General features: G+C 41.1%; 1 protein-coding gene across 2 annotated transcripts in view; it reads right to left on the reverse strand.

The window, feature by feature from the left end:
* Window positions 1–522: 522 nt before the first annotated feature.
* PDE7B (phosphodiesterase 7B) overlaps window positions 523–21,190 on the reverse strand; it is a 205,728-nt gene continuing 185,060 nt past the window's right edge. For both annotated transcript variants that reach the window (XM_008570842.1, XM_008570840.1), the window contains exons 8-12: window positions 17,778–17,869; window positions 14,545–14,689; window positions 12,486–12,582; window positions 8,236–8,316; window positions 523–4,073 (exon numbers count right to left, since the gene is read on the reverse strand). In XM_008570842.1, coding sequence (XP_008569064.1) covers window positions 3,841–4,073; window positions 8,236–8,316; window positions 12,486–12,582; window positions 14,545–14,689; window positions 17,778–17,869 — 648 coding nt within the window. In that variant the 3' untranslated portion in view covers window positions 523–3,840. The remainder of the gene's footprint in view (window positions 4,074–8,235; window positions 8,317–12,485; window positions 12,583–14,544; window positions 14,690–17,777; window positions 17,870–21,190) is intronic.

Genomic DNA, 21,190 nt, shown 5'->3' on the forward strand with positions numbered 1-21,190 from the left:
ATATTAATAAAATAGGGGAGAATACATGGAACTATAAGGGTATTTCTGGGAAACACAAGTGGTGGTCTTTTTCTTTTCTATTTCCTGATAGATTTAGGACACTCAGTTGTCCAGCCTGAACTGTTCTTTGTGGCCTCCAATCCTGAAATGTGAGAGAGCATATTTTTCACAAATAATTCTTGCATTGAGTCTGCTATGTTTTTGCAACCTAAAACATCATATCTCATTCCCATTCATATATGAGTTTGACAAATGTGAGTCAGAGAAACATCAGGATGCTAGGGAAACGTAGAGCTGGATGGTGTCCCTGTTACGCTAACTTGGCGCTAACTGGCAAGTGATGCTGTCATTGACCTGGGCATTTTTGCAGCTCCTGAGTGGAATGGGTCACATGGACCAGGCTTGCATCATACTTTTTCCTTGAATGTTTCCTCTCCTGAGCAGTCAGTCCTTTAGGTTGAATCCAATTCGTTGGCTGGTAACATGTTACCTGGTGAGAATCAGGATATTTTCATATTGTGATATTTTAAAGAAATTATCTTTATTTTTAATTGTTCATGTAGACATGCCAATGAATATTTAGGCCACATTTTGAGCAAAACTCACAAGGTTTTTTTAAACCTCACATGTGTACACAAAATGACACAATTTTAAGGGTGCTTAAAAGAACAAAGCATGAGAAATACAGTGAGATACAAGCTCATAACCAAATCCAAATCAATGAGCAGATCTGATCAAACGTGAGAAAAGACTGCAAAATAGGTCTGTGTTTTGTAGGAAGCACTCTCTGAAGACAGGGTTGCAGGACACGCTCCAAGCCCCTTTGTGGGAAGCTGTAAGCAGGGAGAGACAGAGCCTGGTTTTTACTCAGCCTAGCAGGTTATGGGTAGGTCAGGGTTTCATGAACGAGTCCTGACTCTTCATCGCTGCTATTAAAAGGAAAAGCAGGCTTTGCCCATCAGGACTGGCAGTGATATATATATTCTTTCTCTTTCTTAATTCAATCTTTACCTTCAGCTTACTAAAAATAGCCCTTTCATTCCTTTCCTCTCAAGCAATAGAAGAAGTAAACTTGATAAGTCAACTATTGATAGTCCATAGACTAGGAGAATAAGATTGTAAAGATAAAACCCATGGATGACCCAATGCCTGTGTCTTATCTAGCAATTAGACTCCTTCTGTTGAAGTATTGCAAGACAGCCACTAGCAGGCAAGAAAAAAGAAATTTTCACATTCTCTCTCTCTCTCTCTCTGCCAACAAATGAGAAACTCAAGAAATCTCCAGAGGTTGAATGAAGGAGACAGATGCATCCAGTTTATGCCTCGTGTCTCATTTTACTTCAGATTTTTATTGTGCTAGTAACTACCTCATAGGTTTATGCACTGGATATTTAGTAGTTTTCTCTGTGAATTCTTCTTCAAGACCCAATTGTAGCATAAACACTTCTGCCCTATAAACTTGAACCTAATAAGAATACCCCCAATCTTGTTTATTTAAGTTATGGTAAAATCATAATTTAAGCAAAGTCCGTTTCCTATACTCAAGATAGAGGTCCCATTAGCTAACAGTGTCTCTTTCCTATCTCTACTTTCTCATGCCCAGCAATTGCTTTCCTTGATTTGATCTCACATACATTAAAAATAGACTACTCAAAAGCCCTCTCTGCATCATCAAACCAAAGTAAGAAAGGTTGGAATACATCCAACACATTCTTTTTCGGGACCTCACCAAGCTGAGAACTTCAGAGTATCAGAGCAATAAAGAAACATATGTCAGGTCATAGTTATCACAGAAAAACAAAAACAAAAACAAAAAAGATAGTATTAAGTTTCACAGTCTCTCTTCTTACCCCATCAATAATTTCAACGTATCACCCACCCATTTCATAAGATCTTCACACTTTCTTTAGCTCCATCTGACAATCTCTCCTACTTTAAAGAAAATATAACAAACTGTCCAAAATTTCCCCTAAACCTTAACTCTGCAAGCCTCAGTCTCTCTACAGGAACTTATTACAAGCCAGTCAAGTTTCTAACATTTCATTAGTATCTTAGGAGAAAAAACAAACTGGCCGCACTCAGAAAATCAGAGTTAGCGTTCATCCTATCAGCATGAGAAACAGCTTGATAGTGGCAGAAATGATTGTTCCCCCCCTACCATATTGTGTAAGGTAAATAGAAAGGGGTAGCAACAATTTTCATCTAAAATTAGTTATGCTAGAACTTCTAAAGAAACAGTTCAATATACAGAGTTTAGTGGATGAGAGAAGAATGCTTGATTTTATGGCCAAGTGTCTGCAGAAAAAATGGCAGCAAAATTCCAAGGTGACTCTGCCAGCTAGAGCCATAATTAACCACAATGATCTGCTAGAAAGGTAAAGTTCATCATAAAACTGAAATATTTTCTTTACTTAAATAACGTTAACTTCAACTAAACAGTTGGGTAGTTGTTCACATGAAATTAAGGAAAAGGAGAAGTTCAGTTACTATTTAAACCAAAGAAATGCATGCCAACCATAAACCAAAAGTACTTTGGTGCTGTAGCCATAACAGACAAACGTGTGGTATGGGAGCAGGGAATTCCCTGATGGTCAGATGACAGGGTCATAGAAGGTTTTCGAGACCTGCTATGTCTCCTGTGAGGCTGACCCACCACCATGTTCCATAACAAGAGTCACGTAAACACGAGCTTATCAGGTGGCTTGTTAAAACATCGCTGCGTTGAAAAGTGACTCCAGGCTTGCTGAAGGGTCTCATTAATCTGAGGAAACGATGCTTGGTGCCATAGATTAAACACTATGGTCTCAAGAGGAATGCATGTGAAGTTTCCAGAATATTTCCTCAGAGATTTTATTCAGTTTTGGTTTGTGACCTTAGCTGGGAAGCATAAAGAGGGACACGGGAAGGCAGTTCAGAAAGACATCTGTGAGGATTTCAGGGGGGCAGCTTTCAGAAGATGAAAGGTGTTTAAAGTTAAGGCCTTTATCTGCAAACAATAGTATATTAATAAACTCTATACCATATTTACAAATGCATTCTCTTGTATTAAAACTAACAGTATTCTGTTCACAGTGCCATTGTTTATACAGGTAGCAATCCCATAATACTCATGTATTTTGGCATGGGAATCAGTAGCGCTTGGTATTTACAGAAATGTACATGTGTGAATATAAACATGTCGGTGAATCCATAAAAGACAGATTGGCTAATGGTGCAAAGGAATGGACTGTACAGCACCTTCCCCTCGGACCGGATAGGAAACGTGGTTTCTTAAACTCAGAAGATGCCAAATCTCTGACCCAAAGTGGCATAAAGTCGATATCAAAACAATGAACCCCCTGTCCGAGTTTGGGTACATTGAGTAATCTTAGTCCAGAGTTTTAGATCCATTGTCTAGTGCATGAAATATAAAAGTTAAAAAGATTTATTATTATTTTTATAATAATAATTATTATTAAAATAGAAGGTACTTTCTCTCAAGCTCATTTGTGCTCTTGCACTTAAGACCAATATCCTTGGAGTTCCAAATATGCTGGTGTTTTTGTCATGCAGATCAGCAGTCTGATGGCAAGCGCTACAACGCTCAGGACTGAAGCACTGCCGCCTGTCACAGTGTGACCCAGGCCATGGGGACATGGCAGAGCACCTCTTTCTTACTCCCAGTCTCCTCCTGAGGGGCGAGCCTGCCCCTGGAACCAGCTCCCACGTTCCTGAATAGAGCTGCTCATTTCGGCAGCTAATGCTGAGGTGACAAATGGCTTCTGTACACTTGGAGAAAGGAGGGGAGGCAGGGGAGGAGGAGGAGGTTGGCGTTCACAAGAGCCCCAGGCAGGAACCGCACTAGGGCGCGTCGCCTCCCGTCACAGTCTGCTCCTCCTGCTCGGTCCCCGGGCCCGCGTGGTCAGGGCCGCCGCCGCCGCCGCTGCCCCTGCGTCGGTGCTGCTTGGGCGACAGGCTCTTCCACTGGGCTTTGTTGTGGGCGAGGTGGCTCAGCATGTTCTCCGACAGGGGGCTGTTCCCGGTGAACCGCGCCCATTCCCGGAAGAGCGGCTCCACGATGTAGGTCATGAAACCTGGAACAGGCAACTGGTCACCCAAGGGCAGCGACACCCGCTGCCGTCCCCTCCCACACGCCACTGGGGACCCACTGTGTACACAGCAAGACAGGGTCACCACCCTCAGTCTAGGAGCCTAAGATGTGTCACCTTGGGCTTACACTTCACTTTCCGTGCCTCAGTTTCCTCATTTGTAAAGAGGACCCTTTAAGAAGAGTACCAAACCCATAGGGCTGTTATGACTTCACACATGTAAAATGCTTAGAAAGCTCCTGGCACTTGGAGAAGGGAGGGGAGGCAGGTAAGGAGAAAGAGGGTCCCATAGTGAACACTCAATAAATATTGGCTCTTATGATTTGCAGAGGGAGAAAGACATATACGTAAAAATGTTTTAAAAAGTCTGTGCTGGAACTAAAGAGGGAAGGAGGGGGAGGGGAGAAAAGGGTGGAGGCCAATGCAGATTATCTGAAGAATTTATACATTTACCCTGCAAGGTATTTTTTCAAGATAATTCATTTTATAGTCTTGTCTTGCTTTCAGTCATGTTAAACAGCTTAAGTTTAGGTAAATAAAGTTCATTTGTCTTCAAGACAGATTTTTGCCTGTGTAAAAATCTTACTTTAATGATAGATAAGATGGTTTGATATTAGACTCCTTTGTTTGCATGTCTGTTCTCTTAATATTTAAGATTTGTTGCTTTCTAATTATGTCCCCCCATTGACGTGGTTTCCATATTAAACATGATTTGTAAAGCAAAGAAAACTTTCATTCTAGGCTGAAATGACTGGAATCATTACAAACTTGGAATTATTTAGATTTTATTGTATTTCCTTGAAATGTAAGTGTGGGGGGGAGAATGCAAATGTTTTTCAGCATAACAAATTTTTCCAACAACTATCTTTACAGTCATGTGAATTATAAGGCTTGATTTGATCATCTTTTCCTTGGACAAACAGCAGACATCTGGCCTTTGAGGCTGCTGTAGAGATGGGAAAAGGAAGCAACAATGCAAAATGTTATTGTGGATTTCTGCCTGATCTCATCTTATGTGAAGTGTGACTTACATATTGTGAGATCAGTTTAGATAGCCTGAACTTGAGGAGGCCAGGTAAACCAGTGACTTTGTGTCTGTATTTGGCATTTTGATAAGGTTATATAGGGAACCTGCAAATAAGGATTCCACATTTTGTTTGCTCTTCTTGGATTTTCGTCATCTCCTTCACAATCTCCATATCTAATTTCTAATATCTTTCATCTTAAAGGAGATTAGATACCTAAAAAGATAGTTTGCAAAATTATACTATTCTGAAGTTTGAAGTGTGAATATCAAGTTTACCTAAGTATAAAAAAGTTACAAATCCAACATTTTAAAATTGAACACTTAAAATTTTAACTCATTTTCTTCTTGAAGTTACCCTGGAATTATACATCTGTACTTAATACCTGTGAGATATAAAGACTCCTGTGCTAGGTAGGAAAGTGTTTTTAAAGGCTGAAGAGACACCATGAGGCAGTTTTTCAAATAAAGGAAGGCTTCTGCATGATCGGATTTAGGAACCTTTTCCATCAGTGTGTGTGTCAACCTCTCTCTTCTCCAGGGATGAGGTGACTGTGGGGTATTGTCCTTCTGGAGGAGTGGGAACTGGGGACGGGAGGAATGGTGGCTTCAGAGTAGACAAGGATTGAAGGAAAACCTCTTTCTCTTCCTCTTTCTATAGATTTCACCAATTAGAGATTTATTCAATTTCCTACCTTCTTTTTAAAATGCAGAATTTGGTGATGGGAGGGGGAGGGGATATTAAGCCCCACTTCTACTTGGGTAAATACCATCAGAACCATGCCTGTTATTCCATGAATGGATCAATCCATCCACCAGGGCATAGTCCTCACAATCTAATCACCTCTTAGTGATTTTCTTTTACTTAAACAGAAAATCAGATCCAAGCCTAACTGAGACAGGAACTCAGAAAATTCTCATTTTGGATTGGGACGGGAAAATGAGAGGGGAGATTTTCAGCTCGAGGGCAATCAGGACAGAGGAAATCTCTGCATTACTCAGGACTCACTGGAAAAATCATTGCTTGGGGGGCTACAGCCTGCAGCATCCATTAGAACCTGTTTATCTATTTGGGTTTTTCCAGTTTCACCTGATCCACCCCTGCCACCACACCTCCCAACCCTGAACCTGTTAATCGCTGGCAGATGTGGAATAGAGACAGAGAAAGATTTATGTACTAAGAGCTGTTTCATAATCACCTTCTCTTTCTCTTTATTATTGGTGTGCTGGTGTGGCATCCATGGGACTTCCCTATTCCCTTAACCTCCATCTCATTTTTAAAAGAGGTATCTATGGTAACCACATTTTCCTGAGCTGAAAATCAGGACACATGATCTGACAAAACAAGTGTGTTCTCATGACAACAACAGGACAAAGTCTCTGAAATCAGGTCTGTCCTACAAATCCAGGTTGTGTGCTGAACAACATGAATGCTTTTGTTTTGGGGAGTTCACGATGTCATTATCAGTTGCCTGGCAAATTTCTTTCTAGCCAGAACGTAACACAGTCACAGGATTAGGACTTTGGTCAGTGTCTAATTTGGAATCACATCTGCAGACCCTCCACAGCTAAAGCAACTGATAGGAGAGAACTGGATCCGAGGAGGCTGAACTGCATTTCTGTTGCTGATACTCCCTGCTCCCCGCTCCAGCAATTCTAAATGGTCAGTTGCCCTGGGTTTTATGTTTTATAGCCACTCCTCCACTTTTGGGTGGAGGAATCAGTTTAATTGTGAAAACAATATAACAATATTAACAATTTGGAAAAAATGAATGCCCAACAATCTCATAATTCCAACACACCTATTTTATTTTTTTTAATTTTTATTTATTTATTTATTTTCCTTTTTGTCTTTTTTACTGACCGGTAACGGGATCGCAACCCTCGGTGTTGCGCCCACATCACGCTCAGCCAGTGAGCGGGAACCAGTCTCCACATGGGATCCGAACCCTCGGCGGGAGCGGCGCACTCTCCAGTGCACCACCGGGCCGGCCCCCAACACACCTATTTTAATATTTGTATATTCCATTCAAATCTTTGCAGCTAGATTTATCTTGTCCCTACTTCCTGAGGACGACTCTGTGATTCTTTTGTGGGGCTGTGGATTACATTTGACCCTCAGTGATTGTGAGCATACCATTCTAACTTGCTCTGGTTTTCTTAATGTTCAGCTTATATTTTCAGATGTCCCCTTGTCCCCCAATGTCCAGGCATTAAACTTTGAACCTTGCAGAGGTTTGCAGCACTGTGAGTGCATTCAACTGTTTGAGGTCTGTAGGAACAGGTACAAAATATGAACTGGTACATGTCAGGGCCAGAGCTTATAAGGAAAAGAGTTAAAGTTCTGAGTTTGGTTTTAATAGTAGGGCACTGCAAGGAAAAGAAAGGCTTGCTTTAAATGTAGATGGAACTGGTGAAGTGTCTTAAGGTTTGATAGAAATTCTTATGGAGCAAAAAATATTTCCTCTACTAAACTGCCTAAAATGACCAGTTTGATTTGCTTCATGATCTTATGCATAACTCGATTAGAAAGTGATAATTATTTTGGATACACTGACATCACACTTCAGTAGTTTACCACAAGTGACACTTGAAAGAGGGTGTGGTTTTAAGAGAGTAAGACTGAAAATAAGTTTTGAAGTTGGGAATAGAGAGAGACCCCAGGCCACAATGAAACACTTTAGCTCGCAGGACTTAAGCCTGGGGACTGGGCCCTTGAGAGTGAGTGTTAGGAATAACAGGTAGTGACCCAAATTGAAAGGGCCTTCAAGGCTGATTCTGCTAACTTATTACCCTTCAAGCCCTAAAGAGAGTGTGAATAGTTAATTCTTGTTAATTTTCTTCTATTCTATTTGGTTTTCACTCTATTCTAAGCTACGAAGTTAACACAAGTTAGTTAAAGGCCTATAATAAAGTTTTATCCTATTATTCATAATTTCCCCATTGATAATTACCTATAGATTAGTCATGATTAAAGTACTTAATTGGACTCAGCCATGCAAAGGGACATTGATTAAACCTCCAGAGCCGATCATTTGAAAGCTGTAGATATGCTTTTCCTTAATGATTGATGTCAGAGGTGCCCAAACTACTCATTTAAAATTGATGTTGAATTCAACTCACCAATTTGTATACTAGGGATTGAATCTTTCTGTTGATTACAAAGAGGACTGATTTCCAGTTCAAATTTCTGTTCAAGGTCACCTAAGAAGAAAGAAGAAACACACTGGTAATCTAGAATTTATAAAATGTGTCAATAGTTTTAATGACCTAATTGGAAGAAAATATTCTAGGAATTACTGTTCCCTGCCTTGTTATGGTTAGGAATCCTTTAGCACTGGCTTGCTCTGCTTTGCTCTGGTAGCTTCCACGAAAATTTAAAATATCAGAGTGTCAATGACCATTTATAATAAACTCATTGCTCTGGCACTAAACTTTTGGACAAGATCCATTAAAAAAAAGGAAAACAACTACTGAGCAATTTCCTAACATGAGATGGAAGTCCTGGTTTCAAGTTACAGGTTAAGAAAATAGGTTTTATCCACCCAACCCCTCCCTGTTTTCACGCTGCCTGACCCTAGTCTGGTTTCACCTGAAAATTAATCACAAATAAGCATCTGTTATCTTTCATTCTAACTCCTTAGAATTTTACCTAATGTAACTGAAGATTAAAAAAAAGTAAAGGTCAGAAAGATATTTCTTTTTACACCTTTGTCAGCTAGCAGGCCAAAGGAGAAATGCACCATGCAAAGCTTTATCAAAATACTTTATCAGTCCTTCTTGAGGGTGAAAAATTGTGGGTCATTTTTGTGTTGGAAAAAACAATCTGATTAATGGGTGGAAAGCTGGTCCTCAGACACATTAGCTGGGTTCACAGTTGTGCATCTACTGCCCTAAGCAAGAGGAGATAAAAATGTAACATTTATATAGTGCTCACTGTGGGCCAGGCACTGTTTTAAGTATCTTACATGTTAATCCTCATGACAACCTCCTTATAATACCCATTTTACACATTTTACAGATTTCCCATTTTACGGGGAAGGTTAAGTACATTGACCCAAGGTCACACTGCTGGTAAGGAAGGGCCCGGATTCCAACCTTGAAAGCTTGGCTTCAGAGTGTCTGCACTCAACCACTGAGCTAGAACCCTGCAGAGGCCCCTTTTCTATTATTTTTTCTAAGATGGTAGCCAGGTGTTCTGTGACCTCTGTGCCCTGGAGATTCTCAAGACTGACACGAGGAAATCACTCTGGCTTACCCTGAGGAGTTCAGGGAAGCTTCCCCACACCGGCTCTTCACCTCCAGATGAGCACGTCCTTCTGAGGGCAGGGCTGGGCACCATTTAATAGTAAAATAAATTCTCCTGAATTTCACCCTTCCCTTCACCCTCTATGGCTAGGCATCAAATCCTGTTTATTCCTCTCTTAGAATTCCTTATTTCCCCTCTTTCACTCTGCCTGACCCTACTGTGGTTTCTTAATGACTCATTCTTAGTTTTTGCTTCTTAGCTACTTTTCTTCCTCCAGTCTTTCTTCCACTTCAACACTATGTGTTGCCCTAAATGCACTTTCTAAGATGACTCCCATTGTCGTGTTCTCTACATTAGCCTGGTGTGCAGGGGCCTCCACGGTCCTCTCATTCTTACCTTCTATGAGGCCAAGCTGGTCACCGAGGCAGGGGGACGTCCCCACCTCAGTGCTTTTCCATTCCCCTCTATCTAGACCAGTATTGTCCAATAGGACTTTCTGCAACGATGGAAACTCTGCACTGCACATTATGGTAGCCCCAGGGAATATGACCAATAAAACTGAGGAACTAAAATTTTAATATTGTTAATTTTAATTAATTTAAATTTAACTAGCTACATGTGCCCTGTGGCTACTGTATTGGAAAGTGTAGATCAGCACACATCCTTCAATACCCAGCTCAGATTCTACCTTCCTCAGCACTAGATCTTTTCCTATAACCTCTATCATTAGAGGTCTTCCAACTAGATCTCTTATTTATTCATTTACTCAACAGGCATTTATAAAGCACTTGCATATTTCAGACACTTTGCTAATCAGTGTAGAGAACACAAAGAGGGAAATCACACAGTTTCTCCCCTCCAGGAACTTATTAGTATTTTGAGGGTACAAAACATAAACTAAGTATCCTTCATAACATCCCCAGTGGGGCTCTGTGCATAGGAAAATCACAGTTTTGCTGAGCATTAGACAGGGCTGAAAGCAGAGGTTCAATAAAAGCTTCTGGGAAACTAGGTTGATTGAGAAGATACCAATCTCTAGTCACAACAGGACATAGATTCTACTTTCTTAAGGTTTCAAGGAGGGGAGAAGGGAGGTGCATGATGTTTGGAATTTTAATCTCTGTTCTGAGAATATAATAGTTTTTATAATTCATGGGGTTTCATTTATCCCCTCCCCCCCCACCGTGTCCTCAACCTTTATTTTAAGGGTTTTCCTTTGCTCAGCATCATGAATCATATGAGAGATACTCTGTCCAAGACTGTCAGCAGTCTGTGGAGGCCTGCCTGCCAGGAGCAGGCTGGAACGAGCCAGGATTTGAGTCCAAATCCTAAACTGAACACCAGAATAAGATCACTCAAAATGATACAAGTCATTCTTATAGAATTAAAAAGAAATTCCGTATGGAGGACCGGCATTTTGGATGACCTGAGATTTGGGTCTTTTCCTCTCAAAACAGGCAGAACTGCTAGACCACAAAGATACTAAGTAAAAAGGACCCGATCTGCTTTCTCTGCTCCCCCTCCTCTGCCAGGAGACATGCAGAGCAAAGCGTGAATGCCCCCTTTTAGTGATCCGAGTTTCAAATGTTCCTTCCATCTTATAATGCTGCATGTGCATAGATTATTAGGACAACACCTGCTTTTACAAAGAGATCTTGTAGGTCACCTTTCTTGGTTGATGCTATTTACTCCACTTAGTGAACTACTTCGACTTACCAACTCTATCGGCCTTACTATCTGCCCAAGTGATATGGTCCCTCCCCCAAGTTGCTCAGACTCCAAATAAGGTGCAAGATGAGCAAATGAAAGGGCTAAACTGCAATCAATGCCGACAGTAGCACATGAGTGAGTCAAAACCAAGCAGGATGGAGCAGAATCTTTTCTCTATCCCATTGTCTGGTTTCCAAGGGTGGAGATCCTCACCCCCTCTCCCTGTGTTATTTCAATATTTTATAAATCCCACAGTAAAGAAAGTATTTATCGTATCTAATCTAAAACCTCCTTGCTCCAAATTTATCGTATTTCCTTTTCTTTTGCCCTCAGTGGAGATTTTATATTATGGACAACTAGAGCTGATCTTTTGATTTCTAGCCACTCAAATTCAGTTCAAATGAAAATTGCAGAGTTGTAGGAGCTACGGGAGGCCTTTCATCCTGAGAGAAAGAGGTGGTCAACAGAGCCTTCTGGCCCCACATGAACTGAACTGATTCTTCTTTGTCTCTGTCTTGGGGGCCCTGATGATGTCACTGACACGTCTTTCAATGAAGTCGTTTCCAAAAGGCACACTGTGGCTACTTGAGCTCCCCACAGAGCTGGTATGTGGGACACTTCAAGCTTTATTTGTTCTCAGCCTCTCAAACCTGATCCTGCCACCACCATGAGGGCACTACTGATGCCTGAACAAACATCCTGAACACTGAAACCAAGCCTGAAGAAACAAGCCTGTGTTTAAAGGCCGATGTCCCACCCAATGTCCAGATCCCGCCTGCTCATTCATTGCCTTATTTCTGAATGAGGTTAATCTTTTAAAAATCGTACCCTAACTCAGCCTATTTGCTTTGTCACAGCGAAATCCTTCTACCTCACTGTTGAAACTATATTTGAAAGGATGAACTCAATTTTTGGTCAGCTGTGTTGTATTTCATTATTAAGTTTCTTTAGGAAAGTGAGGGAAGGAATACAGAAGGAGTCTAAGTCCTCTGTCAGAGAGGAAAACATTGGCCCCAAACGGCATTGAGCCTTTAGGCTGTGCTCAGCTCATTAAAGTGAAGGTCAGAGTAAAAATCAAATTGTCCTTCATGTTCTTGTATCCATAGAAGAAAGCCCTGTGTGTGTGTGTGTGTGTGTGTGTGTGCGTGTGTGTGTGCGTGTGTGTGTGTATCTTGCTTTCCCTCATTTTCATTGTGCCCATTACTACCTGCTTCCATAGTAAGTCAATGTTATTTATTTTTAAGTTTTTCCAAAAGAGGATTGGATGGTTTGCAATAGAGTGAAAAAGAAGAGAAAGGTTAGTAAGAGTTGATGAAAGAACAAATGTCACGATAGATTTGCCACTGCCTGTTTGATTAGGGGAAATGCCTGAAAGAAGGGGCAATGGAATCCCAGCTGTGGCTTCACTACTAACCTTGCCTGTAGAATTCTTCACAGACCCTCTCACTCCACTGCTTGCTCATCTCCCAGATTCTACAAGGATTGCAAATATCAGCACACTTCAAGGCGATCTGAGAAATGACAGGGCAGGGAGAGACTGTCAGAGCAGGATCCTTCAGTTGCAAATGCACCCCAGGCCAGAGGGGTTGTCAACCCTCCAGTCTGCTTCGTGGTACCAGACCCATGAGGGCAGAGGCCTCCCTAGCATCCCTCTTCAGGGAACAGCACTTATTCACCACTGCACACAACCTTCATTCAGAACTCCCACATTATAGCAGTGAGAAGTAGGGAAGAGCCCCAGTGCAAGGACACAGAGCTTTCTGGATGAGACTCGAGGTGGACAAGCCAGGGAAAGCCACAACCTGGCTCCTTCTGTTGCCCCACCCCTCGCAGGCAGGGAGGTTGCTGCGACCCCAGCCAGGCTCGGTGAGATCATCTGGACCTCACTCACATGGCAGCCACATTGACCAACACCATACATCACTTAAATTAGATGTGTTTGCATTTATGTGCCTGCATGTGTGTGAGTTAGGAAGCTCAGACTGCCAACCAGGGAGCTAAGTCATATTGAGCCTTGGAGTGTTTTGTTTGCACAGTAAAATCAGGGCCTTCTTGGCTTGCCTTACACTGGTCTAGATGTTGGACGCCAGCTTTTGCCAGTGATGACGGCCCTAGGAGGGATATCTTGAATTGCCAGAGAAGTAGATTCTCCCTTTTAACCATCAGCTGCCAGGAGACTGCTATCAAGAGACCTGTGCACCAGCAATGTTGACTATTCTGACCCCGTTCTTTGGGATCACAGAACAGCTGCAGTGTTGGAGTCTGGCAGAGCTTTGGATCTTATTAAGATACAAATTTGACTGTTTATATCTATTTCCTGGTTAATGGGGAGTGGGCACCAGTACAAGTTAGAGTAGACAAGGGGCAGCGGTCTCCTCTAGGTTCTTCCCTTTAGATTCATTTGAGTTAGCAAGCCTTCCTTCTACAATGCCCGGGGCCAAATCTTGCAGCTACTCGCAACTTGTCTTGAGTCACTTAAATCAGACACTGGGTTGATCTTTGTGGCACTCAGGGACTAGAAGATTAGTTTGGGAAGAAAGAAGAAGGGATGCACAGTTGTACAGCTGGGGGTAGGGTAATTCCTGGCAAGGAAGAAGCACTTAGGACAGCTACAGGGGGCAGCCCGAGGGTCTGGAGCTAAACAGAAAGTACAGTGCAGTCTCCCATCTGTAGCTCCGTGTCCCTGGTTGAACTTGGTCTATCTAGATGAGTCCAGAGCCCATCCATTCAGTCTTTTGTGCCAAAGGAAAGAAGGGAGACAAGAAAAAGTGGAAGAACAAGAAGGCCCTGGTTTCGATGCCAGGTTAGACTTCTGCTTCTGAGATCCACTCTGCCCCTCATTCTCACGCCACAAATGGCTTCTTGACATGGAGTAAAGCAGAAAGGGCAGGGCTTGATCTGATTCTTTTCAACTCAATTCAACTTTAAATAATTTATGTATTGTTACATAAAATGGCAAGACAAGGTGAACACGTTTGAGCCTCAGATAAAAATAGGAGTTTAGGTAGTAAAAGGAATAAAACAAAACCTATCAGATTAAATAGGTGGTAGGTAAATGAAGTCTACTGGTTTTCCAATTTTTGTTTTTACAGTAGTTAACTTAATATACTTTTCTGTTGCAGAAACAGTTTTGTGAGATCGCACAGGTGTCACAGTGATCAATTTTATACCAAGCCACAAAATGTGGTAGACACATGCTGCGTGCAACTGCCCAGTGGGGCTACTCTGTGGTGAAGCAGTTACCAAACAAGGAAAAATGAGATATTATCAACCTATTGACATGGAACCCAGATATTGCTTGCTTGGAAACCACTTAAAAATTTCATGTGTCTCAAAGCTCTTAATAAAGTAGGTCACTGTTCTAACTTATACTATGGGAGATAACTTCTCTCAAATGTGCTAAAATTATTGATCACATCTCTCAGTGTTTTTACTCATCAAGGATAATGGCTTCTGTTGTTGTCTTTGTTTACCTGAAGCATAAAGTGCCTGTCATGTGCATCCTCCAGTCGTAAATCTTTATTGTGGAGGTGAGCTTTCAATCTGGTCAAAAATTCATTCTGCCTGTTGATGTCTGTTGCCAAGATCAAGGAGCCCAGCTGCTGTTCGATATCCTGTCTGCATGCACAAGAATGAAAGAGAAAAAACACACAAAGCAAATCCCTTTGAGGAGGATGATCGATTCTCTCATCATCGGGTCGTTTGTAATCTCATTTCTGTCTTTGATTGTGTTTATTGTGCTGGGTCTCAGTCCCTCATAGCCCGAGAGGAGGTCTCTCGCCCACCATCGGTTCTGCCCTAGGACAGTAAGCATGCCAAGAGCTGTAGAGAGTGACTGAAACCTCCGGTGAGCAAGGTTGTGGTAGTTTATACATTCCCATGGCTCCTATGGGGGGAGAAACTAAAAGCCAAATAGAAGTGCATGCTTTAAGGAGGACACAAGAAGACTTGCAGAATCACGGGAGTTTGGGTTGTGCTTTTACAGAGTTCAAACCAGTTCAAAGATCAAGATTGCATGGAAGAGAAAATGGCATATTTTAAATGCTGATCCGTTATCAGTTACTTGTTGTAAATATCTCCTCTCACTCTGTGGCTTGTCTTTCCATTTTCCTTATGACGTCTTTTGATGAAAGTGGGTCTTAATTTTTTATGTAGTTTAATATATAAATTATTTTATTTTATTTTATTTTATTTTATTTTTGTCTTTTTCGTGACCGGTAAGGGGATCGCAACCCTTGGCTTGGTGTCGCCCCGAGCGCACCTGCCAGTCCTATATAGGATCTGAACCCGCGGCGGAAGCGCCGCTGCGCTCCCAGTGCTGCACTCTCCCGAGTGCGCCATGGGGCCGGCCCTAAATTTTTTTATTTATCATTAGTTTTTTTTGTCCTATTTAAGAAACCTTCCTAATTCTGATGAAAAAAAAAAATCCTCTACATTATATTCTAAAAGCTTTATAGTTTCACCACTTATGTTTTTGTTTTTAAGCCATACATACATTTTTAATTCACTCTGAACATTGAAAAAGGAAATTCACAAAAGAAAATACTAAATACCCCTAAAACATGAAGTGATATTAAATAGTTTTAGTATAACAAAGAGCAAATTAAAAGAGCTATGCGATACTATTTTCCCATTTTTGTTGGTGAGGATTAAAATTAACTGCTAAATAATTTGCTGAATGAATGTATGATTGTAATAGTTAATGCTGTTGATGGTTTGGAGAAGATAGTCTCCCTCATTCTCTGTTAACGGGAGTGTAAATTAATATGAGGGTACTTCAAAAAGTTCATGGAAAAATAGAATTAAAAATAATACAAATCTTTCCATGAACTTTTTGAAGTACCCTTGTACATTTTGACACTTTAATGTTATGTAGCTAATAAAATAATTTCAGCTTAAATAACAAGTTTAATAATATGGAAAAAAAAAAGCCTTTAGAGAAAGTGAAAAATATAGGTTATAAATGGTAAAATAAGTTCTCCATTTTGTTAAAATATGGTTGTATTGAAAAAAAGGCTAAAAGGAGCTATACCAGCGGGGTTGACATGAACTGCTCCTGGACTGCAGGAGTCCTGGTAATTTCAGTGTTCTTCTTATCAGGTTGAACCATGTGAAATGAATGATATTCTACTGTTTTTGACCCTCAAACATAGCAACTTTATATGGTTCAAACTAATACTATTCCTTAGTTTCTACAGTTAAGCTGTCTTACTTTTAAAATTAGAAAATGACTTTAAAGCATTTACATGAGAATAGAAGGAATAATGATGATGGTTATGACAATCGCTTTTGTTATAAATCCTTTCACGTAGATGGGTATCATTGCATAACAATTATTCTTCTAGCAAAAGCAATTTATAACACTGTATCTCACAAAGACACATAAAAATGTGGTATTTTTATTTGGAATCCCTAGGGATGAGTAGGAGTATTTTGGGAAATGAATATTAATTGAGCAACAAGAGGGATTAATGCAGGTATTCACAGGGACAAGGCTGGTCACCCTAGGGGTCCCTCATTCCCTTTTCCCTTTCATTCTGTTCTTTTCTGGCCTCACTCTCTTTCCTTGTCGTCTCCTTTTTTCTTTCTTTATCTGTCCCTTTCACTTACCTCCTTTTTTCTCCCCTTCTTGCTTGATTTCTTGCTCTAGTGTTTACTTCTTTTTGCATTTAATTCTTGCAATCTTTGCAATTTATTATTTTAGTAAAAGGCACAAGTTTTCATTCCCTGCACAAGGACTGGTTTTATTTAGTTCCAGGGGATAAAAAGTTATCAGAACTGAAGTTTCTCCTGCAAATTCCACACTACTCCTTTGGGTGCTAGGAAAAAACATGAGATAGAATGAAAGGGCCAGGAATAAACCCATGACCCCAGAGCACACTGCTTATTCATGGAGAGACACCACTTGGTCCTTGGGTTCAGGTTATATGCCTGTCATTAAGAAGGGTATGCGATCTGTTTACTCTTCTCACCTAGTTCCCTTGGGTTCTGCACATTTGCATTAAACAGATGGGAATTTGTGGTGGCCTTGGAAGACAGCTCAGCGGCTAACTTGGGGCCATGACAAAAAAAAAAAAAAAAAAGGCAATGGCTTTGGATTTAGTAGGACTTGGCCTACATACCAGGGCTAACAAACAGTGTACCAGTAAACAAGTATTTACCCTTCTGTTTGAAGTGCAAGAGACATAGGTAAGCCAGTGGTGAAAAAACCGCTGGGGCTAATTTAATTACTTAACAAAAGCCATTTTAGAAAAGAATTTCTGACTTCTAATTTGCGGAAGACTGGCAATTACACAACACACTTCGTTGAACTAGTTTTAAATCTAACTTGAGAACTCCTGTGTTCCTTCTTGACAAATATTTATTATTTGGGTCTACGTGGGAGGACAGTTTTGCTAACAGAAAAGACAGGAATTTGGCAAAGCAGAGAGTTGATGCTGAGGAGTGTGAAAGCTGAGAGCTGTTTATGATCTCTTTTCCTGACTTTAGGTCATAGACTGTCCAAGGCCCTTTCAAAGCACACAGAGAGATTCTGGTTTCTGGGTTGTTGTAACTGACACCAGTCTCTTCTGATAGACACCCGAGTGCAGGCAGGAAGCACAGATGGCTGGCTTCCCATCCTCATTCAGGGGGTTCCAAGCATGCTCCCCCCTCACCCTCGATCTTTACTGTGTGCACTTTAGTGTTTCATCTCAGCAGCACTTACGTCATTTCCTTTGGCAAGTGAGCAAGAAGCCTTGATTCTCGAAGCATGCCAATTGTAGATCGCCAGTGATGATTCTCCAGCACAGACATATTCTACAAAGAAAGAAAAATAAAAACTGTAAGTGAGGGGGAAGTCAGATACTGATCTTTCACACTGAACACAGTGCCACGGAGGTCAGCATTTTCCCTCCAGCCGGTTTGTACCTGATGAGACAGAGGCAGACCAAAAAAGAAACACAAAATAAAATCTCCACAAGTCCTATGCTCAAGGCTATCATGACAGTGGGGAGCATGATGGTGGGGAGTGGCAGGGCCCTTGCTGACCCTCCACTGCTCGGTCGAATGAGGGTCTGTTTCCAGCATCGTTTATTTCTGTCTCTGCTCCTGCTTTTAATGGCTTGGCCAGGCAACACTAAATGCAGAATAAAGAAAGTGAAACAATTAAAAATAAGTAATAATGGTTACCATGGCGTTATAGTTATAACATAATCCAAAATTATACTACCAAACTGAACAGAGACAGGCCTCACCACCTCTGCTCTAATCTCTGCACTGACCCTTGTTTCTTAACACTGATGAGAACCTCCTATGTCTGAACCAGGGCTGCTGGTGACAAATTCAGACTCCTGAGTCCCAGTCAATGCAGTTTTGATTCGGTAGGTTTGTGGTGATTAGTTATCATGTACTCTAAAGTTTGAGAACCGCTGTCATGGAGGCAGTTTTGTCAACAACCTTTGTGACCTTCACACTGGCATTTGGCCCATACATTTATAAGTTGGAATCTACAATTAATTCCTTGTTCAATTATCTCGATATTTCTTCCCTTGTGGGAACCTCTACTACATTCACTCTGTTCACCCTCTCCTTTGACCTTACTGTTATTTTAAATGTGCTTGTTATCTGGACATTTAACTAGCCATTTAAACAATGATTATTTCTTATAATCTATTTTTTGTTCTGTTCTAATTAGCAAACGTTATGGTCTTTCCAATGACTTTATGCATATAGACCCCAGGCAATCTTTTTGCTTTATTTTTCTTATTTATTTATTTATTCTCCATCTTGGTTCAGGAGGGATTATATACTTACAAATACCACAGAAGATAGCACAGATACCACAGAAGATAGCATTCATTAAAAGTGAGGGAACCTGTATGATTCTGCTTGTGTGAGGTACCTGGGGTTGTCATACTCACAGAGACAGAAAGTAGAATAGTGGTTGCTGAGAGCTGGGGCCTGGGGGGTGGGAAGTTATTTAATTGGTACATAGTTTCAGTTTTGCAAGTTGAAAAAGTTCTAGAGATGGATGGTGGTGATGGTTGCACAATATTATGAATATATTTAATACCACTGAATTGTACACTTCAAAATGATTAAGATGGTCAGTTTTATATTATGCACATTTTACCACAATTTAAAAAAAGTGAGAGGAAAGAAGCAAGGAAAATAATATAAAGAGTAGATGGAGCCAGGAGTGAGGCTGAAAACCATCCCATCATGATGGTCCCTACTACATCTGAGCCACTCACGTAATGCTCAACCTTTTCAGCAAATGAAAACAGAGAACGCCTGTGAGTGACACAATCCAGTGTCCATTAGGAAAATGCAAGTTCAAGAAAACTTCAACCATTCTTGGTTCTAAAACCACACAACAATTTCTCTCCAGCGCTTTGTTAGAACGAGTCTCATGAGACTGAGCCTCATGCCTGTCCTTTGTATAGGCTCTTATGTAGCTATTCATTTCTCTCGTTGCCAGGGAGTCATTATTCTTTCCTTACCACTTGACCATGTTTGAACCAGTGATGAGATTCTGTCACTTTTATCAACTGGCCTTTAATCTTCTTTTGGGCATGAGCCACACACAACAGAAGAGAATGTTTATTAGAAATAACATGCCAGACTAATTTGTTTTGATTGTAAAGATTTATGAGAGCAGAGAGTGACAGGTTAGTGTGATGTAACAGATGTTTAATCCTGTGATGACATTTAATTGGGTCACTCATGAGTTCATTTGCAAGACTAATTCAAATATTGTCCTCACATGAGTTTTTCTAGGGGCCAGAAAACTGCAAGAAGACCTAATGATAAATGAAACCATATCCCTGTTGAGTGGAACAGAAGTGTCTGGAGGATGGCCTCAAGCATTGTTGTTTATGCCAGTCTGACTTAACATCTTCATTAATAATCTTCCCGAAGACAGAGTAAGAGGATACTTGGGAATTTTGCTGGTAAAGCTGAATTTGGAGATGAGCCCCAGAAACATGGAAGGAAACTGAGTGGGCTTGGAAACTGGCACAGAATAGAAGACAGTAGCGTACACGACTGCAAACGCCCTTCTGTGGAAGAATCATGATGCATGAACGTGTTTTGGCCAGAACTGTGTTGGAAGTAGGGGCATTCCAGTGGATTCCAGAGAGCACGAAAAGAAGGGCAGCATAGGGAGGGGGGCTAACATTTATTAAGCACCAACTCTGTGCCAGGCACCTCACATGACCTCATTTAAACCTCACCAACCCCTCTACTGTTTTTATCATTAACTCATAGATAATAAAAACTAGGGTTTCTGAGAGAGGCCATACTGCTGGTGAGTGGCTGAGGAAGGCCTTAGCCCCAGGTTTGTCAGACTCATGACCTAAGCTCTGCACCCAGCCCTGCTGCCCCCGCGGCATTTCCTCTGTGTGGCCACATCCCAGCATTCAGAAGCCAGAAATGCAGATGCTGATGAATGCCTGCAATTATAACTAATTTTGCAAAACCCAGCTATAGTTGCTGCTTTAAAAATCTGTAATTGAGTGTTTTAATTAGACATTAGTTTCTAAACCCACATTGGAATCTTTGTATTTACCTGCAAATCTGATTTCACTGCTCAGAATCATGTAGTTGGAATATGTTATGGGTTGAGTAGCTGTAGACTGCTTTGGGAGAGGACTCATCTAGCCCTCGTGTGCAATCAGTCTGAACCCTGCTGGTGTTTCCTCCATGGTGTCACTTGTACACACCCCTTCCTTTCACTGAAGCAATCCTCTTTCAGTGCTTTATTGTCCTTATTAACTATCTTTCCTTCAAGCCATTCCCCTTACAGCTGCCAGAATGTGCCTTGTTTATTTGACAAAATTTCCTATCATTTCCCTAATTATTGGCTGAAACATAAGCAAATATTTATTGAGCTTCTACTGATATGCCACGTGCTATGGTGAGTGCCGGGGATCCAGGGATAAATAAGACAGAACTGCTGCCTTCAAGGAGCTCACCTAACTGTGGTATAATCATGCCCTCTGCCTTTCCCCATGCCCTGCTCCAAACCCATGACGGACCCCTATCAGATAAATTAAGCCTCATATCTTAGCTCAGCATTCAGTGCTCTCTGAAAATGTCCCAACCATCCTTCTGTTCCTATATGTTTGAGATAATTCA

This window comes from Galeopterus variegatus, unplaced genomic scaffold (genome assembly GCF_000696425.1).
Source record: "Galeopterus variegatus unplaced genomic scaffold, G_variegatus-3.0.2 Scaffold634, whole genome shotgun sequence".
NCBI lineage: Eukaryota > Metazoa > Chordata > Mammalia > Dermoptera > Cynocephalidae > Galeopterus > Galeopterus variegatus.